This window comes from Pleuronectes platessa, chromosome 6 (assembly GCF_947347685.1).
Source record: "Pleuronectes platessa chromosome 6, fPlePla1.1, whole genome shotgun sequence".
Taxonomy (NCBI): domain Eukaryota; kingdom Metazoa; phylum Chordata; class Actinopteri; order Pleuronectiformes; family Pleuronectidae; genus Pleuronectes; species Pleuronectes platessa.
The window spans coordinates 7,715,644-7,740,661 of NC_070631.1; the positions used below are offsets into that span (position 1 = coordinate 7,715,644).

A 25,018-nucleotide genomic window follows, 5' to 3' on the forward strand; every position below is an offset into this window, starting at 1 on the left:
CCTCACGTGCCCCTGACTTGCATTTTTTTATACTTGTGATCAATTATTCATATATTCAACATTTCCCATACCCATATCGACAAAACAAACGAATGAGGCATTTCAGAAAATGTATAGAAAATGGATACTCGCTTGATGCAGCAGGGAGATAAAGTGTCTTGAATGCATCGTGGAATTTTTTCATCTCATCAGGTTCAGGTCGTAGATTGTACCTTTTTATAAAGTGGAAAGAATGTGGAAAGATCCTAAACTTCCCTTCTAACCTGGACCTGAGTCAAATGTTCTCCAGTGAGGACAAAGACAAAAGTATAAAAAGTCCAAATATTCACTTTTTGCAGCTGAAGTTTAAAGAATAAAATCAAAGCTGGGCTCGGCCAATAAGAGAAACTTGTCAAATCAGTATGACTGCAAACTATGCCGTACTGTGTACTACGTTTTGAGTAATTATTTTATACGTTCTGTCAACTTATATGTTTACACCGGGGATAAGTGAGAAACAGCTTTTTAAATACCATCTGTTTCCTGTAAAATAATGTTGACTTGGACTTTAACAAGTGTGATTTAAATACTTTTGTTCAAAATGTGAAGAAAAATATTTGTTTCTATAACTTGTATTGCCTAAAAGCTCTCAGTCTTTTTCATGGACTCTAATTGTGTCAGTGAGATTTAGATTGAGACACGCAGCACAGTTAAAAAGTTACTTGACTTGTTACTACGTTACACAGGACATCCCCCATACCTCACAGTGGTTTCACAATAAAATGTGTGAGTGGTTTCAGGGTTGTAAGAAAAAGAAGCACATGATGCAGCTGCTCGCAGGTCATGAACAGATGATTAAACCCCAAAAAAAGAGAACTGACTCATTATGACTGTGATGAAATCCTGAAATTTTAGATCTTGACCAGCTGATCGCACACTTCCCCCTTGAAGAACATGGCCAACACTCACTGGTTATGTTCAGCTCCCTCACTCGGAGTCTCCCTACCGTGTGGCTGGCGAAGCACACCTTTCCCATCATCCCCGTGGGCTGTGATTGGCTGATGGGCTTAGAGGCTGAGGTGGTGCAGCAAATAGCACGAGCAAGTGGGCCGTTCTACTTTGCAGCTCGAGGGAGGTTAATGAGTGAAGGCGCTGGGCCATCAGCCAAACATGAGCAGCAATGCTAAGGCTCCCACAATGAGCCTGACTGTATTACCACTGGGCTCTGTCTAATTATACACTCCCAGAGAGAGAGAGAGAGAGAGAGAGAGAGAGAGAGAGAGAGAGAGCGAGAGAGAGAGAGAGAGAGAGAGAGAGAGAGAGAGAGAGAGAACATATCAGGCAGGGCAAAGAAAAAGTTATCAAGTGTCACTGTGTGTCAGAGACTCACTGAGAGGCATGACTGCTGCAGATTGAAGTTGTAAGGTTAAGATAGAAGGTGTGTGTCAGCCGGAGTGAAGGAGAGAGGGAGAGGGAGAGGGAGGGAGGAAGGGGGCTGGAGAGATCAAGCTGGAGAGAAGGAGAGAAAGCACGCTCACAGGGACGTAGAGAGAGCAAAGAGGCGTTTAGAGAGTGAGAGGGAGGAGAGGCAGAGATAGGATGAAGGGAGGGAAGGCTCAGCTGTAGAGAGGAGAAGACACTCGCTGTCTCTCAAAACTGGATATCTCCCCACGAGCCTGCTGCCGCCTGATCCAATGAGTGAACTCTCTGCTACTTGCTACGCAAAGACACCCGGCAAGGTATGTGACCACACCACTTCCTCCTCCGAGTGTGTGTGTGTGTGTGTGTTTGTGTGTGTGCGTGTAGCATGGAGGGAGTGCAGGTGTGTTGGCAACTTTGAATGAATGGGTGAACACACTGTGCTCTGTGATTTGAAATGCTTTGAGGGACACCAGTTTAGGAGTTAGTGTAACTGCACGTACAGCACATGTCATCCTGAGCCGGGTTAATTATAGGGTGAATATGTTTGTGTGTGTGTGTGTGTGTGTGTGTGTGTGTGTGTGTGTGTGTGTGTGTGTGTTTGTGTCTCATGTGTGTCAATGGGCTCTTCCTATGTGCTCATGGAAGGCAGCACCTGTGTGTGGGGGTGTTTGTGCGCGTTGAGGAGAATGACACTGAGAGTGTGAACAAGAGGGAGAGTGTGACTGATCCAGAGAGGAGTGTGTGAGGAAGACAGAAACACACATAGAGCGAGAGAGAGAGAGAGAGAGAGAGAGAGAGAGAGAGAGAGAGAGAGAGACAGAGAGGTGGAGGTTCATCACTCTGCCTGACAGCAGATCAGGACTTTCAGAATTAGAGCAGTGGGCTTAAATAGCCCTGGTCCAGAGATAGCAAGGGGCCCTGGAGGAGCCCGCTCTGGCTGGAAGGGATGGATGAGAGATTTGGTGCGGGTGGGGGTACAGACGAGTTGGGTACAATTTTGGAAGGAGGCAGAGTGACGGAGGGGGAGAAGGAAAGAGAGTCAAAACAGGAGATGCAGATGTTTTGGGGGCATCTCCGGCGAAGAGCTCCTGCAGAATGTGCAGGTGTGCAGATGCCTCTAACTTCTCATTCAGTCAGAGAGCAGGATAAATAACATCCTCCAATTCAAACTGTGCAGCTCCACTCATTCAGAGACTGTCTGTTTCTGCATCTCTCCGTTTCCCAACTCTTTCATGTCCCTCCACCTTTCTCGCCATTCTCGATGGAGAAATACTACGCCAGAGTGCGTGATGATGATTTTCTGTAAGTCTATTTCTGCCACAGCAGGCGTGTCCTTCTGCTGCAGTGATACCCCATATGCTGCACATAGGAACACTTCACAGGTTCAGACAGTTCTCGGCTATAGGAGACGCACAACATTCGTTCCTTTGCCGACTTAATTTACTTAGCCTATATCAATTATGTGAAGGATCTGCTGGAGTGTGCAGGAAGCGTTCTGTCACTGAGAGATTGCTCAGTAACAACGTGTACAAAGGAGCGTTTATTTCTGGTATTTGTTAACGTCGGATTTGTCACTTTCACGTGAAAAAGGTAGCCCCTGTGTATAACTGTGTATAACTGTGTATATAAAGCTAACCCTGTGTATCAGTGAGTTTGTGTTAAGGTGGGACTCAAGTGACTTCAAAAGCTGCATCGCCTTTGAGTATTTCATGTTGTATATTATCTTACCCCGACAAAGACTGGAGCTTTGCGTTACACTCCTGCTCTGCAGCAGAGCGTCTCCTTGTGAATGATGTAGAGATGACAAAGAGAAGCTGTACCTACACATGTTTATGTTTTGAGGGGGGGGGGGGGGGTAGAAACACAACGTGTCCCTGTGGTGCTGAATGGGGAACACGGCATGTTCTCCCATCCCCACGTTTTCTTGGAGTGCTGTGGCCCTGAAGATCAGAACGGGCCTCTTGTGGGAGAAGGTTGAGTGGCTGCTGGCCCTTTAAGAGGTCTATTTTTACAGGGGCACACTCATGCAAGGAGCGAGGCAGCACAGAGGAGGCAGTGGCACACGGAGACTCTCTCTCTGCTCACCGCCTCACTTGTGTGACTCCCCACAACACATCCTTTACAGGACCCTGGATCAGTGAGCGGCTGCAAGAGAAAGAGAGAGAGAGAGAGAGAGAGAGAGAGAGAGAGAGTCGTCAAACTTGTTCAGTCCCTGGAGGAGAAATGTGTTCTTTAAACGCCCAAATCATCAGAGCTGGAGGTTTTCACCCAATAAGGAGTGGATTTCTCTGAAGTCTAAAAGTGATAATGAGTGGGAGCTCGCTATGAAGACACCCTTGTGCACACTGTACACAAACGTGCCAACATTCCCACATACTTGTTTTGATATGCAGATAGCGATGAAAGAAATCTGAAAACATTCATGCCCCCTTCTTACAAACACATAATGCACTTAAGTTTGCTCACGCCCACGGGCTCCTCGAAAGAACTGAGCACATTTCAGAACATTTGTTTCTACACAAACACACGTCCGTGCACTGGGAGGTGCGCACACAGTGCAGTCCACCCACGTTAAATATTACTTATACATCCTCAATATCTGGACCAAAAATAATCTTCTCCTTATGCAATCTAAACGTTGTATAATGCCTGGCCTGTCATTATCACAGAGCTCCTTCACGCCCTGCTGTGCCTCTCCACCTACAGCACCACACACACACACACACACACACACACACACACACAAACACACACACACACAGACACAAACACCACACAGACATCAACCCTGCACCTTGTGTTGACAGTCATATACTCTACTCTAGCACTCTCACCCACGTTGAGTGTGTGCTCACAAACAGCCCGCCAGATAAGTGAGAGGGAAAGACAGAGAGCGTGGGCGGGGTGGGGTGGGGGGGGGGTGGGGGTGGGTGGGGGGGGGACTGAAAGTGAAAGAGACATGAAGGGAGGACTTAGTCGAGTGTACATTCATGCAGAGACTGGGCGTTTGTGTGATTTTAACAATCGTTGTGTCTGGTGTGTGTGTGCCATGTGTGATTTCAGGGCCTTTGTGTAAAAGGCTTTTTCTGTCTTGAGGCCACACACCATAACCGCACATAAACTTGTTCTTGTGATCATTTTTTTTCTATGTCCCTGTTCCTCTTCCGAGTCTCGGAGAGCGGGGAAACACTCACCAGTTCATTAAGTCTCGCTGTCACTTCCAGTCAAACACAAGCTCGCATGTTTTTGCATGTCAAAGTCGAGCTCCACTCCTCCCTCATGTGTGGATACATCTCTAAAAGCTCCCTTATAATTAGAAATGTACATTAAGCCGAGCAGCTCACATCATTTTCTTTCAAGTATCCTGAGAACTGACAAGTCGAGCAAACTATGCACATCTGCTATGTGTCAACACATGGAGGCTTACAGAGCTTCACATCACAACTCACCTGCCTCGGGAAAGCACTTAACAACGAATCGTACAGCAGAAATTACTGTTAAAATATTTGCAGGATTTAAATCGGTTCTTCATTTACAAACATTTGAGTCGGTCAAGGCCGCCTGCGTGGCCACTGTTCCCAGATCAGCGCTCTCACATTGGGAAACTTGACAAGGGAAGCTCAGCTGAGGAACCAAGACGGTGATAAAATAATCCGAGACAGATGCAGGTGTTTGAATACAGCTGACACCACGCCCAGACGACTTTGAGGTGGCAGACGCACCTGATGGCTGCGGTGCAGGAAGGAGCAGGAAGTGATATTTCATAGGATGCCTTGGCTTTCAGATCCTAATGTGTGAGGACGTGGCGGATGTGGAAACATGGGATCCGTCAGTTATCTGCGTCTTTCTCCGCTTTGTGTTCGCGCAGTTCGTTTTCGCTGGCCTCGACTCGAGAACATTTGTGTATGATCAAGCAGTATGTTCTCCTCCTCCTCCTCCACACTTCATCTACAATGGGGGTCGACGACCTTTCAACCTCGCCACCCACCTCTTACACCTACAGTTTTTTCCGGCCGGGCTTGTCTTTCTGCGTGCTGCACGAGGCACAAATGCATCTGCTCTCTTGAACAGCAGATCCGACGTGGACATAAACACAATATATCACACAGTATCTGTGACAGCGTACAGAAGGTGTAACATCTGAGACATCCGAAGGCCTGTAGTGTCAACAGTGTCCTGACAGCTCGTCCTGAAGAAGGACGTCTTCTACCTTTGTAGCAATGCTGTTAAATCAATTATCAAAAAAAATTTACTTTAAGAATTATAATAATTTTACTTTTTTAAGATAAGATACGATATGATAAGATAAGATAAGATAAGATAAGATTAGATAAATTAAGATAAAATAAATTAATCCTACAGTGGGGAAATCAAGAGGACAGTCAGAAAGCGACATCAGTAAAGTAATAATGAGTAGCGTGCAATTCTTTTAAATGTAAGAAGATATATAAATGGAATATTATTTGCAAATAGCTGAGTGATACATGTTCTCTCTCACATGGAGCTGGGACTGTACCTGTATTCATTTAGAAGAAAAAAGCATTAAACCCACTCAATATCATTGCAGCATTTTCTATAAGACGGGTGTGTTTGTGTGTGTGTGTGTGTGTGTGTGTGTGTGTGTGTGTTTGTGTTCGTGTGTGTGTGTGCTCTTGTACAGCTATCTTTCTGAGGACCAGTTTGAGTCTACAAGTTACGGAGTGAGGACATTTTGTCCGGTCCTCACTTTGTGATACCCCTTTAATGGACTGTTTGGACTGTTAAGACTTGGTTTTAGGGTAAGAATTAGGTTTAGGTTAGGTTAAGGCTTTGGGTTAGGGTTAGGGTTGAGGTTTTTTAATTAGTTTATGTGGTTAGGATTAGGTTAAGGGGCTAGGGAATGCATTATGCCAATGAGTGTCCTCACCAAAATAGCGGTGTGTGCCTGTGTGTGCGTGTGTGTGTGTGTGTGTGTGTGTGTGTGTGTGTGTGTGTGTGTGTGTGTGTGTGTGTGTGTGTGTTTGTGTGTGTGTGTGAGTGTGTGTGTGTATGTAAAGCAATGGCAATAATGCCGGTGTATAGCAATGTTGCCTTGAATGTTGCCACTGATAAAGGTACTCGTGACAGGATCTGTGAAACCAGTCTAGACAGTCTCTCCGTAAAATGAATGGCACTCGAGCTACCATGGCCAGACCAGGCTGTGAGCTGCCTCTCCATGGAGATACCATCACTGTGTTTGCTTACAGCTCGCTGACATTTTACTGCAAAACCAGACATCCGAGGGAAAGCCTGTTTGATTGGCAGACGCCAGGGGACAGTGCCGAAGCCCACAAATCTTTGGAAGGAAAAGTAATCCCTCTCCTTTTTACCACACAGACACACACGCTCTTGTCCTCACTCTTTTCAAGCTGTTTCCACTTTGTCTAACACTCTCTCTCACTCTTTCCCCATCTTCTTAACTATTCCATTCAATTTTATTTTATCTGTACAGCGCCAAATCATAATCTTTATTATCTCAAGGCACTTTACATAGAAGGATAGGACCTTTACATTTACAGAGAAAAAAAACCTCCCATTAACTGGAAGAAACTTCTTGAAAGAGAGAGAGACTACGGGAGGGCAAAGTTATTAGCATGTGGTCAAATAAATAAATGTTGGGGCAGAGAAACAGAAAAAGGGGAGTGCATGATGATGGGAGTTCCCCCAGCAGTCGAGGCCTGTAGCAGCATGACTAAGGGGATAGTTCAGGACTCACGTGATCCAGCCCGAACAACGGGCTTTATCAAAGAGGATTGTTTTAAATCTAAACGCAACTGTAGAGATGGTGTCTGCCTTCCGAACCCAAAGTGGGAACTGGTTCCATGGGAGAGGAGCCAGGTAGCTGAAGGCCCTACGTCCCATTCTACTCTTACTACCCCCCCCCCCCCCCCACACACACACACACACCTTAACCCATAAGCTAATGATCTCATAGCCTGAGAGCTCTTCTCACAGGGCTCTGAGTTGGACTTATCGGGTCACAGACTAATGAGAGGGGCTCATAGTAAAAATGGCATGACAACAAATGGCTGCCCAAAGGCATGACTGTGCGTACCCAGTATGTGACATCATCAAGAAAACTGCTGTCACATAAGCACAGCGGCACGTTTGACGCTTGTTTTTTATTCATTGTCTTCGTGACGCGTGCAAATCGAGCTGAAACCAAACTCTGCCCTTTGCGGTTGAAAATGTATCCGGTGCGGACTCCTCATATTAACGGACTGCGATAATGTAAAATGTGCAAAAATGAAAGTCTCATCAGCAAAACACTGAAATGTCAACGAATGACAGCAAAAATGACACGAGAGAAATATCCGCCGCGAGCAGAATACCTGTCACCTCTGCGGTTTGTTGGCTGCTGACCTGTGGCTGCACACGCCAGAGAGCGAGGGACACAGGACGACTGCCACCGCCTGCCGTGGTCAACGAGCCGGAGGAATTTTGGCTTCTGCTGACTGGCTGACCTGCATGTAATTAGTCAAGTCATATTTTTAACTGATATTGCGTAAAAGCCAGCTTAAGGAGCCATAGCTGCCCTATTTATACCCTAGGGGCTAATGGCCTGTACCACCACACAGGGGGATTTCCTCCCAGACCTATACTAAGCCTTCCTTAGGCCTTACCAGTTAGGATTCACAGGGATTAACCCAGCAATACATTACAGGCGTCACCCTTGAGTCTGCATCATACACACTGCACTGTCTTCCCCTCAGCTTCTTATCTCTGTGTGTCTGTGTATAGATCTGCTTTTCAGAAGCTTGTATGCACTGTTTATTTTGCTGCACTTTCAGAGCACCCAGTTAATATCAAGTTTTAATACAAAAACCGCAGATATTTTCATTGATTTTGTGCCACAGGAAGACGTGCATGTCGGATCAAGCGCTTGCACAAGGAATACGCCTGAGTAAATGCTTATTTTGCATGTGTGTGTTTGTGTCTGTGCACAAGCAGTATGGCCTGTGCGTGTGTGTTTGTGTGTGTATGCGTGGGTGTTAATAGTAACTCCTGAGCCATAAGCCCATCCTCATTGTGGTTGAGCCTGCTGCGGGCAGGGCTGCTGGCTCATCCTGTCGAAGAATGGGTCAGGGCCCTTGGAGACTGACCTGGCCTTTTGCCCATTAAGCTATCGCCCGTATCACCCTGTCCTTTTATCAGCTTAGCCCAGCTCCTTGTGGAGTAAGCCACCACACGAGGCTCGTAGTACTTCCCTCCTCCATCCATTCATCCATCCCTTCCCACTTCTCCAACTCTCCCTCCAAGACTTAAGAAGTTGTTTGCTCACTATCTATCTATCTATCTATCGATCTATCTATCTATCTATCTATCTATCTATCTATCTATCTATATATCATCTATCTATCTATCAATCTATCTATCTATCTATCTATCTATCTATCTATCTATCTATCTATCTATCTATCTATCTATCTATCTATCTATCTATCTATCTATCTATCTATCTATATATCATCTATCTATCTATCTATCTATCTATCTATCTATATATAAATATCGTCTATCTATCTATCTATCTATCTATCATCTATCTATCTATCTATCTATCTATCTATCTATCTATCTATCTATCTATCTATCTATCATCTATCTATCTATCTATCTATACATCCATCTATCTATATATCTACTATCTATACAACCATCTATCAATATATCTCTCTATCTTTCTATACAATCTATACATCTATATATCCATCTATACATCCATCTATCCATCCATCTCTCTATCTCTCTTTACATGTATCTATCTCTTTATCCATCTATCTCTCTATCTATACATCCATCTATCTATATCTCTTTATACATTTATCTTTATATCTCTTTATATGTCTATACATCCATCTATCTATCTATGTATACATCTATCTATCCGTGTGCCGTGTCCTCTACCCCTCCTCACCTCCTCCTGTTCTCCTCTACTCTCTCCTCTGTTCAGATCTGTTACATTCAGCAACAAATTTCTGCTGCATCAGATGTCCATCATAGATCCACACTCAGCCTGAAACGTGATCAGACACCCGATACGAGGCTACGCATGAAGAATGGTAAAAAAAATTAAAAAAAGGAAGAAAAGAATGAAAGAAAAAGAAAGAGTGAAATAGCATTTTAATAAATTTAAAAAACAGTCCAGACACTCAGACAGTAAATCATTTTCTGTAGAATCTGTTCATCAACTCACCTTGTACATCAATGTTTCTTTTTTTGGGGGGGGGTTGTAGTCTGACATATATACGACCTTTCTTGTCAAGGCCGGATCCTCTGAGTGTGTGTGTGTGTGTGTGTGTGTGTGTGTGTGTGTGTGTGTGTGTGTGTGTGTGTGTGTGTGTGTGTGTGTGTGTGTGTGTGTGTGTGTGTGTGAGATTAAAAAGTACAAAGTCAGGTAAAGAGACAGACAGCCAAAGCTTAATGAAATGCAGAGAGAGTGTACTCCAAAGGCCTCAGTGGTGCCAGGAATGACTGACAGCACAGTACGACTCCAAGGTGTTATTGCATGTGTTGATTTCTGTCTGTGTGTGAGTGCGTGTGTGTGCGTGTGCATTTGCATGTGCGTGTGTGTGTGTGTGCGTGTGTGTGTGTGTGGGTGTGTAAACGATAAGCTAAATATCAAAAGCTGTGCATGTATAAGTAAAGCACAACAGTCATTTCTCTATCTCCACATTGTGGTAAATACTCTTTGATGAACTCGGTATTTGAATCGATTTGCTTCGTTTTCACTATGACTGGACCGTTACATCAAAACTTATATCGACTAGTGTTATGACAAATGTAGGAAAACTGTATTGTTTTTTATTGTGGACTATATAGTTTTAAATTGAGATTGTGATGTCAGAGGGATTTCTTTTCTGGGGGGAAATTAATTATTTGCTTTGCTGCACTGCTTTGTATTTTTACTTAAATTATTTACTTAAATATTTGAATCATAAGAGCATGATTACTCAGTGACTTGTTGAACTCAAGATTTAATATCAGTTAATAGTTAAATCAATGTGCGAGTTTATCTCGCATAACTATTGGACTATTTTATTTAAATGGTTGTCTGATACCTGATGACCTCACCATATGCTTTGACTTCAGAAATATTTTATTTTTGTAGGAGCAACTTCATTTTTAAAAGCAGCAAATTTGACAGTTTAATTGGTTATTAAGACATTTAAAAAAAAGTAATAACAGTAAAATAAACAATTTCATGTGGTACCACATACAATTATTAAAATGTGTTTATAATTTACTTATAGCCTTATTAATTAGAGGTTGTTTTATTTATTCAGGTTATTGATTTGATTTAGATGTGACATTAACAAGTGGACCCCACTATTATAAATAGAACCATTATTTTGTTTAATATTATCTCAACTCCCGACAGAAAAAGATCTCTGTGTCATACAATTTGATGTCTATAATGAATCCATGCAAGTACAACAAATAACAGAGCAGACAGCACTTGTGCCCACACAACCTCAGCGCGCACAAGCTTCACACAGCATTCACTTTGACAACTGAGAAAGAGTCAGACGAGACTTTCTTGTCTATTGTCACCTCGGCGCGAGGATATTTCAGCGTGGCCTTCAGGCTGATGTGTCTGCACACCTCCAAGTCTGATTAGCTTTCCAATCCATTGAGGCTGAGAAGTTAGACAAGGTTAACCTCTAATTTACTGTCGCTGGATATGATTCTCTGTTTGGTTCTGTGCTCCGACGGCTTCGATGAGTTGCTTGTAGAAATGTGAAGGAAAATAAATATTGCTTTTTTACAATTTAAGATTTAGACTGCTTCATTAAATCCTATTTCTCCCTGTGCTCCAATTTATGTTCTGGCTCCTGTATTGCATTTCTGTGCCGATAATTAACATAAGCTTGTTTGAATTGAGGTTTGGCAGTGTTTCTTGATGTGGAGCAGACAGGGTTATTTGCATAGCATTGCCTTTCTAACCTTGGGCCTGTTTATTATTTTGTAAAAGGTTTCTATACTGACAGTTTTCTGACTTCTTGTGGAAATGAACTACACTGCTCTTACCAATTTAGCCCTAATAAGGCACGCCAGCCATACCGACACACTTTGCTTTACTCCGACTGAATCACTGAAGCAAATCAATCAGGGTGTGCGCGCATATGAAGTAACAGAGTGTGTGTGCGTGTGTGTGTGTGTGTTTGTGTTTGTGAGTGTGCCTGTGTATGTGTGTTTGTGTGCATATGAAGTCAAATCAGGAAGGTTAATCACAAATTGGCTTGATGAGAACAAAGGACACAAAGTCTGACAAAATCTACCGATAAACAAAAAGTACCAAATGCAGTGTGTGTATTTGTGTGTGTTTGTGTGTTTTTTGTCTGTGTGTGTGTGTGTGGTTTAGTTTTGAGTCAGAGCCCAAGTCTGAGAGTGTGTGTGGGATGAGCCTCCCACCATGTCCCTCCCTATCTCTCATCAACTGTGTCTCGGCCGCCCCTCCATCCCTTCCTCTCTTTGATGAGCCAACATGTCGTCTGAAACGTGTTCATGGGAAACACGGACCAATGATTTGATTACTGACTCATTTGATTGATTCACCACTTTTCCTTTTTTTTTTTTAAAAGACTCATTTAACTGGTGCAACTCGGGTGAAAAGCGTAACATCAGACAGCACAAAGGCAGCATATAGTCACGTATATAATGTGTTTGTGCTGCATCCTTGACTGTCTGTCTGTGTGTGTTTCTGTATGCATAACGTATATAAATGTGTGTGTGTGTGTGTGTGTGTGTGTGTCTGCATATTTGTATCCCTCACAGTGATTAAAGCAAGTGGGCGGCAGCAGCAACTGGTCTGCCTATGTGGCTCTGCTTAGCAGACATGTTTCTCACTGCTAGATATTACTCATTTCCTCAGCCCTTTGCACACACACACATGCACACACACACACACACACACACACACACACACACACACACACACATTCTTGACAAACACACACTCACATACACAACTGACACAGAGACGGATAGCAGTGCTCTCAGTTCTTTCCCTCAGTTCGGTGGGCTTGCTGGTGTTATTTCATGCGTGCAGAGATCAGAGTCAGGGTGTAGCTGGAGGCTGCTGATATCTGCGGGTGTTGGAACAGGCGGTGGTGTGGTGGAGGAGCAGTGTAGCCCAGTGAGGAGCTGAGGAGTGGGTTGACCCTCTGGGAGGACTGGAATATGAATGACGGCCAAATGCCGGGACGTCTGCTCAACCCGCACTGAGGTCAGTCTTACATCACATCACAGCAACTGCCGGCTCCGTCCTCGTCTGTCTGCTCGCACATTCTCTAACTGCTCCTTTTGAACTGGAGAGCTGCTGTTTGACGTCTTTATCTGTTTCAGGTAGCACTGCTGAATTATTCATTTATTCTTTCTTTGATTGAAACAGGGGGAACTAGTCACTAACTAACTGTTGTTATGCTTTTAAGAGGTTTGCAGTTACAAAGGATGCACCTTTAATATTTCTCCTGAGCAATTCATGCAGAGAAAAGGCGGGATGAGATGGAGCCGGGGGAATCAATGTGTCAAATTTGACTGTTGCATGAGAGCAAGTTGAGAGTAAGTTGAAAAAAACTTGCATTTGAAATTTTTATATAAAAAACTTTCAAGCCAGTTGTTTTAGTTTGTGTTTCATTATCAGTTTGAGGGAAATAAATGTCTATCCGTGCCTACATGGCCTGTAAAAAGCCTTAAGGAGTCATTTGCTGGAAGGAAAGTGCAACAACATTATTACTGTGATCTGCTGGAGTGGATATTTAAATACTTCAACCACAGTAGCCCCAGATCAACTCCAGCGCTGCGTGCATGTGTGCACAGTGTGGGAGTGTTCTGTTAGAAGACGGCTCTCTGCAAACTCCTCCACATGCACAAGTGCGATCGTTGTTTTCTTGTTCCTTTTTTGCAAGTTTAATACCTCGGCAACCTTTTTCTTACGCGCGCTGTCAAAAGAGTCATTTCAGGACAAAGACAGGCGGCAGATTTTTATCAACTTGAAAGATTTTGATTCTTGAGTGCAGCAGTGGAGAGGACTTACCGGGGGGGAAAACATGAATACGTTTGACAAATGCGGACCTTTTGAATACTGTGTGCGACTTGAAAATGTATTTTGATATTTTATAATTATTGTTAAGGAAACCTGTCTTGTAATTCAACTGGCATATTTCTTTTTATAGTAGAAATTGTAGTATTTTCATTCGAATCATTTTTACTCAATAAATTTGTTATTTGTGAAGATGGGCTATGCAAATGTATTTTATTGATAGATTGATGATAATTAATTTGATAGAGAATATTCGAGGAATATTGATAGAAATTACACTTATATAAGGAACAACTTTTTTTTGTCGCCGCTGCCTGAAGCGCTGAAATCTGCAGAACATCATTTTTCATGTAAGCCTGCGGGTCAATGGGTTCGTTCAGCACCGGAAACCATGTAATGTCTCGGCTGAACTGAAAATATATCAGTGAAGCCGGACTTATATAATATGTCCCCATCTTCACGGCAACATCCTAATTCACCTAATAACTGCCAAAACCAACTGTTCATCATAAACATTTCACACGTCTGACTCCATCGCAGCCCTGCTGTCAGTGTCTGGAACAATAACTCTCCCCTCCTCTCACCACCCAGTTTTCAGCTTTCCACTCAGATGCACAAACAGCTTGCTCCACGCTAACACTTATTCTGTTTTTGGACTAAATCACTTGATGAGCAACAGTTTACCCGCCTCTCCACGGAGTGTCCCCGTCTAACCCCTCCGAACGAATGGATGTGTGTGCGGACGCAGTTGCCATGGTGACAGTGTGGCGGATGGTGAGACGGCGGGGAGTTGGTAGGCTGTTGAGACAGACTTGCGGGTGAGCGCGGGGCTGAGTGGCATCGTGGCGCTGTGGTGTTGTGGCGGCGGAGGGAGCAGGGATGGCGGCGGCGGTGGTGGTGGTGGTGGAGGGAACAGCTGGGCTGGCGCTGCGGCAGCCATCACTTCAGAAAAACCCATTTAGACGCTGGGAAAAATAATTAGTAGAGCTCCCCCGCACTTCTCACTGAATGAAACAAGGCTGCAAAATCTCTGACACATTCGAGGGCTTGAACACAAACACACACGCACACAAAGACCTAAACAAATAAACACTTTCACACATTTCCACCAACAACAAAAAAAGCCGCACAAACATGGCACACATGCATGCACTCACACAAACTGTCACACACACTTCCCCATACCCCTGCTGTGACATATAATTAATATGCTGAGACACACACCCATTACGCACAACCACTGGTGGCAATATCAACAGTGTTGCTTCAGCTTTTGGGTGGGTGGTGACCAGCTTTGCCTATCACTGGGGGAGTAAGTACAGCCGCCCGAGGGAATGTTTGTGTGTCTGCAGCTGTCCAAGTGTGTCTGTCTGAAAGAAGAAGGGGCGGAGGGGGGGGGGGGGGGGGGTGTAGTAGTAAGCTTATATAGAATGTAGAGAACTCCCCGGGGGTGACGTGGGGGTGGCTCATGAAAGTGGTTCAAAAATATATCTACATATTCCAATCATCCCCCGAGAGTCGGAGATGAAAACTCTCCTGCTGTGAGTGTGTGTGTGTGTGTGTGTGTGTGTGTGTGTGTGTGTGTGTGTGTGTGTGTGTGTGTGTGTTCTGACTCTGAACTTCATTGGCTACCAAATGTATTTTTAGCCCACATGTGGGAGTAATGTGTTTTGAATAAAACGAGTAAGTCGGGTACTTTCACTCCCACCACAGTGCACGCAGGTAATGACTAATTAGTGACAGCCATCAGGAAGCTAAGAGTTTCTGACCTTTTTCAAGTAGTTCTGCAAGAGGAAGTCGCTGGATGATTTGTCTCCACCTGTCTGAAACAGGTCCTTTAATCGCCGCTCAGTCTGAATCTCACTTTCTTCTGTTTCTCTCCCTTCCCTCCCTTTTTTCCCTCATATCTGCGTCTGTCCTCGTTCATCCTCCAGGTGAGTGGCGCTCCAGTGCAAGAGAACCAGCAGTGATCCGACAGTGATGCTGTGTAGCAGCCCTCCACTCTGTCTGCCCCGTTCGTTTTCCCGCGAGGCCCATGTGACCTAGCCTACACCCGCACACAGGGGGCCCCCACTGCCGCTGGAGCCCACCCATGAATCCCAGCCCCGACCGCGGCAAAGAGTGCCTCCCTCCCAAGAAGAGGGAGTCTCGGCAGGGATCGATAGAACACCACATCACTTTGGACGAGTTCAAACCCCCTGTGCCGCTCCGAAGTCGGCCCAGCACAGGCAGAGGGGAGGGGGGCAGGGATGCCAGTGACAGGGATCGAGCACTGACAAACCCAAACCCCCATCTCCTCCACACTCCTCCATCCCTTCCTGCTCCGGCACCATGCCTCCCCCTATCCCTCCCATGGCACCTGAGCTACTCTCCCTCTGTCTCTCTTCCCCTTTTCCCAGGGCAGATCGGCGAGAGAAGAAGCTCAGGGTCTCCCGCCTGGAGAGATGATCCTCTCTCCTCACCCCTTCCCCACTCCTCCAGGTGGCTCAGAGGGGAGGGTCCCCTCTCCTTGCCATCCTCATCCGCTTCCTCCTCGGCTTCCTCCTTCAAGACTCCTTTCCCTGCCGATTCAAGAGAGATGTGGTCCTATGTCAATAGCGGCCGGCGCGACTACAGCTCCTCTCTCTTCTCCCCATCATACTTGTTTAGCCACCATTCACTCTACCCCCAAGACCCGAGCTTAGTTGATGCCAGACACAGGTACCTGGGCAAGAGGCCCAACGGCTTGGATGGGCCAGGCAGCAGGACTGTCTCGACCCCCAGGGCTCTGCTCACAGGAGGGTACGGGAATGAGAGCAGCAGAACCAGGCTGGACTTCAGTCCACACAGCTCCCATACCAATGGTGGACGGAGACAGCAGGAGGATCCTACCTCCCACCTCCATTCTGGAGGGCCATTTTTGTTAGACTCTCAAACTCAGGAGGACCCTGAGCCACATTCCTCACTGCAGGACAGACATCCGCATGGTACAGTTAAGACAGGCTCAAATTTACTCTCCTCCAGTCCCCTAGGAGCAGACCCCAGGGCTAGTAGAGGGGGACAACTGGACCCCATAGGGGCCACACCAGCTGAAGCCCAGATCTACTACTCTTTGGGATCAGTGTGCCACCCCAGCCCTCAGCCCTACCCTCACTATAGCCCCTCAGGAACATCTCTGTACAACCTGCAAAGGGAGCCGGGCCCCAGGCAGCACAATCTAAAGAATTCACCTCACTCACCCCTGGGTCCGCCAAACAGCCATGAAAGGTTGCAAGGAGACTGGGAAAGAGACCAAGAAAGAGACAAAGTCTCGCACAGGGACAGGGAGCGAGCTAAAGACAAAGAGAAGCACCTACAGCACGATAAAGACCAAGAAAGGGACAGACAGCGCGAGAGACGACGGGACAGAGAAAAAGACAGAGGGAGAGAATCGTCTCCCTGCCATCTTCACACCTCACCCCCAGCCCTTCACCCATCTCCCCCAGCGCTCCTACCTCACTTCGCAAAGGGATCTCTGATCGAGTTGGCCAGCGGGCGGTTGAAGCGGGTGGAGGAGCTGCGGACCGAGGACTTCCTGAGGAGCGCCGACACCTCCTCTGAGTTCCACCTCAGCACCTGCACCGTTCTGCTGATCGCCCCCAGCAATGCCCAGGGCTTCAGCCACCTGCAGGTCCACCTCACGGACCGCAACACTCAGGTCAGCTTTATCTACAGAAGTACACAAGTACTCTTAACTGCATGACATGATGAGTACTTTTGAGTAAGTACATGAGTATGGTGGTGCACTTTCAGTTAATACAATTTGATGTAATAATGTGTGTAACAAGGTTGTGTGCTTTTTTGTAGGAGTTACTGAAGGTCTTGGCGGAGTATCCATTCTTTGTGCAAGACCGAGGCTGGTCTTCTTGCAGTCCCCAGAGAACCACACAGCTGTACGGCCTGCCCTGCCGCCAGCTCATGAAGGGGGACGTCTGCCTGGCCCTCACCCCGACGCCAAGCCAAACCCACCGGACACACACGCGCACTGGCTCCAGGGCGCACCGCACGCAACTCCCCCCCAAGGCTACAGGGGAGTCCAGCAGCTCGCACAGGGAGGAGATGCCACCTCCACCTCCTCCGCCCCCTCTTCCTCACCACCACCCACCTCCTCCCGCTGCAGCCCCGCCACGCACTCTGGCCGCAGAGCCCCCCGCTCGAGAGCAGCCACGTGCACGCAAGCGCCGCTGGTCCGCCCCTGACGCCCTTCCCTCAACCGGAACTGATGAAAGCCTCCTGGATTTACCTCATAGCTCCAAGTTGATGAAGTGGCAGTAGAAACTTGCACACGCATACATATACATGCACACTGACACACACACGAGTACACACACACACCCTCCTTGTCTCTGTTGCACCCACGATGACAAACAATGGAGAGACCTCAAGGCAGGGTTGCAGGGAAGGAATAAAAAGTAAAAACAGTAGAGAATTTACGGGTGTCCACACTGCAGGAGCAGCAGCTGAAGGATTTCTGGACGGCTCCTTACAGATGCACTGAAGACGTTTAGTGAGACAATCAAGCACTTGTCTGTATTCACTTTGTTTTTGTAATGATTGTCGCACACACCTACTTACTGACAGTGTTTTCTGCAGGGTATCAACTTTCAGTCAGTGTTATGAAAGTAAACGCTATCGAGGAAGTGCAGACATATATGAACGAAATTTGACTATACATATTACAGATGTTATATACAGTAAATATGCTAAACAGATTTAATGCAATCTTATCTGTCAATTTCCCAATGCATTTTATTTTTGATTTTTTCTCTATATTGTTTTTTTTGCTTCCGAGTCGATGTCTTAAGTGTCGGCCTGGGCGGGCAAGTTGAATGTACGAGCAAAGTCTTCGCCTTTTCTTATTCTCATCGCCGGGAGTCGTTTCAAAAAACTGTTGTTCGTCAAGGCATTACCCTCCAATATGTTCTTAACATTATCTCTGAGAAAAGGGAGAACACTAATGAAAATTGCGTAACAGACAATCCCACCCACACAGACAGGTCTGTGCCACATCGCCTTGACACTCGTGGTGTTTTTCCATTAAAAACTGAATGATGGAGAGAATGAGAAAGTGCAGCACGGCTGGAGAGTAATGGTGCTAATAACACGTTGGAACATGATGCTTTGTGAATACTCTTGACCCCTGTGCACTGTACGCTTCTGTTCCCGTCTCGTTTATTTTTTTGAACGTACTGTATACGTTCGAAGGCAGGGAAAAACAATGAAAGTATTTTAAACTCAGATACGGGTATCTCCTTTGATTCAGCACACTCTCTCACTTTAGTTGTTTGTTTTTTTTTATTTCTCGAAAAAGAAAACGTTACCTGTTGATTTTTTCTTTCTAAATGTCATAGCTACAAAAATATATGTATATTTTTAAAAAAACATTGTGAATCTGTTAAATGATGTCCGCTAGAAATAAAGGAGAAAAAAAAAATAAGCTTTATAGATTAATCAAAAGTGTCATTTTATTTTCTGGATTGCGTTGTGAGGTACTAAACGGTTAGATTATTATTTAATACATATGATGAATATGGAATTAAGATAGAGATGCAGGAAAAACTTCAATAAAACATTAGTAACAAGATGTTTTCTTACATCTGATAAATCCTGGCAGAGTAGCTGTGTGGTGAACAAGTAAAAAAAAACTACATAAGATACAAAAATTATAAAGAACATCGCTTTTAATTTTCCTCATGCGAACCGGCTCACACTGCAGCGTGTCTATCATTTCTTCATCATATATACATCTCCACTGATGATACGCCAACTCCTGATGATGCCAGGCCTAAGAAAGTCACAGTTTATGTGTATTGTTCATGTTCGCTCAGGTGCACGGATGCTTTTTCACAGTCTCTCTACATCTTCTCTCCCTCTTTGTTGGAGCTGAGATTCGACTGCGTCTCCTCACTCGCTCCCGGGTTGAACCTCTGCAGAAGCTCCACTGCAAACAGAGGCACCACCTGGACCAGCAGAGCACAGAGCAACATGCTATCAGTGAGCCTATGAGGACCTCTCCTGGTGATTTACAATGTTACAGCTGCGGTCCGACTGACGAGGGGCCTTTCAAGATGGAACCATGTATTCACTAGCTTCCAGATTTTTATTTGGATTTAAACCTAATTGCGCACACTAAGAAATATTAAAATATCAGTCCTCCAGACTTGTCAGATATTTTTTCAATCCAGATTCATCAATTATTCTCTGAGAAATAAAATATAATGTTGACAAAATGTTATAAACAAAAAAATCCTGGATCCTCCCCCCTGATTATGATCCACATACAAAGTTCATGGGTTAAATTTGACCCAAACTACATCCTTCTGCCAGGTTTCATTGAAATCTGTCAGCTGGTTTGGGGGTTAACTTGCTAACTAACTCAGTTGAAACATAATCTTCCTGGCAGAGACAATTATAAGGCTCTACATGAATTTCACATTTTGACTGAACCAAAGTTCTGATAGAGGAAATTGTTTTCTCTCACTAAATTGCTAAAACAATATAATAGAATGTCCATTTCCATGACAAAAAAAATGCAAATGGAGATTTTTAAGATGAATGAGAATGTACATTCTTTTATATTGATTTTGCAATTGCAAATGTGTCTTTTTTAATTCCTTAATTAAAATACAATATTTAAAGTGAGTGTCAAACATTTTCTAATTGAATCCCTGAGCAAACACATGGTGACATTTTTTATTTTGACTCCTTATCCGCAACCAAAAATCTAGACAATATAGGAGGAGACGACAAAAAATAAACTTCAGAACTGACCTGTGCCATGATCAGCTTCCTGGTTTTCGGTACATGAGGGTCTGGATACTCTTCTCCAAAGCAGAGCTCGATCTCATAAGAAGGTGCAGGTCCTTTACCCTGTAAGCTCCTCTGCAGCTCTGCACAGACATATGGAATATTCACATTCAGCCTAGAAACACGATGCCTTTTTGCATATGAAACATTTATTTAATTTCACTTCCAATGATCCCAGACTATCTGTCGCCCTTTGAGTAGATCCTATTCTGTTCCAGTGAGATTACCATGACTAAACCATACATGAAGAATTCTCATGTGCTGCCTTACCGCTGACATATCTGGGTATGTCCAACAGTTTGAAGGTCTTTTCTCGCTCAAGTTTGTTGGGTGCGTCTGTGTGCTGGGCCAACGGACCGCTCCAGTACACCCGGCCCTGGCAGAAACGCTTGATGAACACCCCGTCTGGGGCCACCCATAACAGCACGCCCCGTTCCAGGTGACAAAGCAGGCGATTCATTGCTTCGGCCATGCATGAGGGCAGGGAAACAGAGCCCGGGGAGGGGAACGAGAACTGCTGGGCGGTGCAGGGTCCGTAGATGCGTTCACTTCCCCAGGGAACCTGGCCCTGCAGGATGAAGCATCCATCTGGGCTACTGGTGGTCACTTTCATCACAGTCTGACCCTGGTACAACAACGTCACCTGCATACGAAGGTCTACGCACACAAGACACAGGTTTTTATTTTTAATTCATACAGCGTAAAAGGCCAGTAGCATATACAGTCGGTTAGACTTGTGTTTCCTACCCGATACGGTGAGTCCAGGGCTGAAGAAAGTGACAGGAGCAGGGGGATGATTTTCAGTTTTTTCTCCTTTTACATCACAGTACATGTGCTCCATCCTCAGATCCACTGAAGCAGAGCAGATGAATTAGACATTCTCAATACTGTTAGAATACTGTGATATATAGAGTTGTTTTTATTATATTAAAATTAAGTTCATTATGGTAAATTCTTAATTTAGGCCCAACATGGGTTAGATTCGTTTTCAATACAGGTCCCAAATGTCTCCCAATACAAAAGGAGTCCTTGAATGCAAACATGACTAAGTCCTACATGATGGACTGTAGACTAACTTATGTATTTCTCCTGTGTTATTACATCTTTATGAGTCAACAGGCGAGGATTGACTCTCTTATATCTACGGGCAGGATTTTCCATTTGAATTCCGAACCCGTCTGTGTGTGTAACACTTACCACTCCATGGTTTTTCTTCTTCTTCTATGTCAGCCTGAAATGATTCATTATGAAAAGGAAGCAATCAAAAACAAAAACAAATACAGAAACAATAAATAAGTGAAATATAGCCATGTTTATTTTTATAACAGATTAGATCCTGTATTTATTTTTCAGGCTCCAGAGCTACAGGATCCAGATCTGACATGACTTGATAATAATAATATGACAATATTATTATTAGTTCCCTAATTATTTACCTAAATACTTCGACTATTAACTTGAGCTGCTATCATTAATAACATCATCTTTACATCTATAAATACATATCTATAGTTGATTGTAGGAACTGTTGGGTTTCTCTACAATATTGTTGAGTCTTAACCTTAATATGTAAAAAAGTGCTTTAAGATAATGTATGTAGGGATTTGGCACCATGGAAATAAAACTGAATAGGATTAATAAAATCAAATCAACCATTTAAAAACCATTGTTTGACTTTAGTGACAAATGGAAGCTTCATAAACAACAGCAATAGACTCAGGGAACCAGGGATCAAGGGTCTTCTAGCGTATAAACTATACCTGTATCTATAAAGTCAGAAAGAAAATTCTGTTAATCATAAAGAGACAGAGGGAAACTAGAAATACTGACCCCTATAGAAAAAAAACTGATTGCCCTCACACAGTGTTCTTAACACTTATCTTTACGTCTGTTGGACATATTGCGTCGACCCACTGTCAAGTATCACTGCTTTACTTTGTCAGTTTATATCTTCCTGTCTCATTATCAAGTTTTGAACTAACCTGTTCATCCAAAATAACAGGACTCTTTGGAGACATCCTAGTCCTGATAATCACTTCATCCTTAATCTGTAGAGACTCTGGGGAGAGAGAACAAATCATGGATTTTATCAAGTTAGAAAGAAATTAGCTAATAAGGACGTTATGTTTTCCTTTGCTTTGGTTTGTTTGTTTGAGCAGCATGTGGATCCAGGGAACACCGTGACATAGAGTGTTTTCTGACATTTTCACCAGTTAGCCAGGGAATAATGGATGGATGTTGATGAAACATACATCAGGCACATTAATTGGACTGATATACATGAGTGTTTGCAGTTTGGTGCCGCTTGATAGAATTTAATCGGACTGTTGAGCCTTAGTGGAGATATGGGAACATGCTATAATAGTATATTTATTAAAAAAAGGGCAAAAACTTCAAACCTTTTGTCATGGTCCAGTTTATAAATATGATACCAGTGAGGATAAGCCAAGGGCTGAGTGACTGGAACACTAAAAGAAACCTGTTCTTTAGTTTTTACCTGCTGGCCTGACTGACCCATTGTCGTGCTGGATGCGGTAGACTTTATATGGCTCAGTGATGTCCAGCTGGTTGCGTTCAGGAACCTCCTGGAAGTCCGTGCTCTTGTTGAGTGCACAGCGGAGGCGAGTCTTCCACATGGTGGGGTCAGCCCTGTCCTTTCCCTCCCTGTACTTGCCCTTATACACAGCCCAGGCCTGAATGCAAAGATTGAAATGTTATATTGCGGCTAGAGTGTTAAACTGGGGAGATCGTAGACTAAACACACATTTCAACATGTACAAAAGATTTAAATGAAATGATTGGCAGTGTAATTTTCTTTACAAGAATAATTAATGTTGTTCTGTTTACTTAAATCCATCGAGAGCATTTGGAAATTGACAAACAAAATACTAATTCTGAGAAATCATAGGTATATGTCACCTGCCATTAAATTGTTGAATGATGATTAAAAAAAATCATAGAACATTAAATTTGACTTTTTCTTATTACAATGGTAAAGTTATTCCTTACATACATTAACATTTACAAAGAGTTAAGACTTAAGCCAGCTACAGGGTTTATGTTCAAACTCATTTCAAGGTGTTTCAGGATTAGCTCCAACCCATTTACAGCTTTAGTAAGAAACATAATAATAATAATATTAATAACAATATTAATAATAATAATTTGTCAAATATGTTTTGTGTTATTACGTTTTTGGTTGATACTGCAGTACTACAATAATACTACAATAACAGTAACTATACATTTTATTCATGTAGCACTCACCAATTATTTTCAAACAACAAGAAAGTCCCATTAAAACGACAACATTTTGATTATAATTATGTAAAAATCAATGTGTTGATTTGTCAGAGGCCTTTAATTACGAAATGTTATAAATAATATTTTAATGAGACACTATTATCAAAATGGACTATCTTCATCAATGTGTTCACTCATTTAAAGTTGAATTTTAACAGGACCCACATGTTGCAGGTGCCATGATTTATAACAGCAGAGCGGTGGTAAATTGTTGACCTTGAACAGAGCCGCATCCTCCGTCTGCTTGTAGTCCTTCTTGGCTGCGTGTTTCCAGGGGATCCTAAACATGGTCTTGTCCTCATCCTCCCAGCTCAGCCCCTCGTAGCGCCCGCTCTCTATCTGACCGATCAGCCACTCTTTCAGGTGCAGCTTGGCTCCTTCTACCATCTTCAACGCATCACTCGGTCCTTACAGCTTCACCGTCAAACCTCGGACCCACACAGGCGGAGACATGTGCGGAGAAACGCAGCCCGATCACGTCTTCGCCTCCGCAAGCGAGAAAACCATCAATAATTTGATTAATTCTGCGTCTGGAATTTAAACACAAAACCGCAGCCGGGTGATGGTGATAAATGGAGTTTGTAATAGAGAGAGAGTTAATCGCAAACTTGTGCCTAAAAGTCGCGCGTGAAACCAAATGCGCTCTAGAAGCGAAAGCGAAACGTGGAGCTCTGGTTTATACTTTCGTTTTCCTTCTAATCGCTGAGTCCTAGAGAACGTTTAATCATTTCCATGTAAGGTGTGTGAGGGAGGTGTAACACGAGCAGGTCACTGGGTCAAAAGGAAATCTAATAATGTTTTTTTACAATATTTTATTTGAGGTTGTTTATCTTTGCTTATCTGCTTCTTAACAGGTTCCTATATTGTTTGTGTTTGAGTTAAGCCTGGTTTACCTTACACATGTGTGAAAGAAATCACGTGTAATGTAGGATTCATTTTACATGAAACTACTAATTCCCAAGATTCGTTTTCTTTTTTCTTTATTTTTTTTTTCTTCAGTTGCTAAGGTAATCAGTATGTGAACAACAGGAGAGAAGCTTTCATCCAATCACACAGCCACTGGTGCCACATCAGCATTTTAATATCTGTTTTCTTTCTGTTTCACACTTGTGTAAAGAAAGTTATTACTTTAAAGTAATGCACTCACTCACTCACAGACACACACACACACATGCACACGCACACGTACACACACACACACACGCACACACACGCACACCACACGCAGTACAAATACACACATGTGGATGCAGCAACAAATTATATCTTAACCTCCACCCTAACCTGTGAAATGAAAGTTTGTGTGTGTGTGTTGGTGTTCCTGTACTTATAGCTTTGTGAGGACCAATTTAAGAATAGACCCTATGAGGACATTTCTGGAAAGTGAGGACATTTTGGCACTTCATACTTTTTTTCCAGCAGAGG

General features: G+C 43.9%; 2 protein-coding genes across 2 annotated transcripts; one reads left to right on the forward strand and one right to left on the reverse strand.

Annotated features, from left to right (window-relative positions):
* Positions 1 to 931: 931 nt before the first annotated feature.
* Positions 932 to 18,926, forward strand: zmp:0000000926 (serine/threonine-protein kinase fray2). The gene is made up of 3 exons (XM_053423863.1): positions 932 to 1,718; positions 15,400 to 17,141; positions 17,291 to 18,926. Exons 2-3 carry the CDS (start codon positions 15,558 to 15,560, stop codon positions 17,756 to 17,758), a joined length of 2,052 nt encoding a protein of 683 aa, XP_053279838.1. The 5' UTR covers positions 932 to 1,718; positions 15,400 to 15,557; the 3' UTR covers positions 17,759 to 18,926.
* On the reverse strand, positions 18,923 to 24,275 carry irf10 (interferon regulatory factor 10). The gene is made up of 8 exons (XM_053423870.1): positions 23,810 to 24,275; positions 22,788 to 22,983; positions 22,273 to 22,349; positions 21,488 to 21,521; positions 21,038 to 21,142; positions 20,561 to 20,947; positions 20,255 to 20,373; positions 18,923 to 19,443 (listed from the first exon to the last, which is right to left on the reverse strand). Exons 1-8 carry the CDS (start codon positions 23,978 to 23,980, stop codon positions 19,339 to 19,341), a joined length of 1,194 nt encoding a protein of 397 aa, XP_053279845.1. The 5' UTR covers positions 23,981 to 24,275; the 3' UTR covers positions 18,923 to 19,338.
* Positions 24,276 to 25,018: the final 743 nt, after the last annotated feature.

Bases quoted from the DNA above. Each gene is read 5' to 3' on its own strand.
- zmp:0000000926 (XM_053423863.1), top strand. From the start codon at position 15,558: ATGAATCCCAGCCCCGACCGCGGCAAAGAGTGCCTCCCTCCCAAGAAG. The intron at 17,142-17,290 runs GTCAGCTTTATC...GCTTTTTTGTAG, and splicing joins TCACGGACCGCAACACTCAG to GAGTTACTGAAGGTCTTGGC.
- irf10 (XM_053423870.1), bottom strand. From the start codon at position 23,980: ATGGTAGAAGGAGCCAAGCTGCACCTGAAAGAGTGGCTGATCGGTCAG. The intron at 21,522-22,272 runs GTTAGTTCAAAA...GAATCATTTCAG, and splicing joins CTGTTATTTTGGATGAACAG to GCTGACATAGAAGAAGAAGA. The intron at 19,444-20,254 runs GTCAGTTCTGAA...CTGCTGGTCCAG, and splicing joins GGAAGCTGATCATGGCACAG to GTGGTGCCTCTGTTTGCAGT.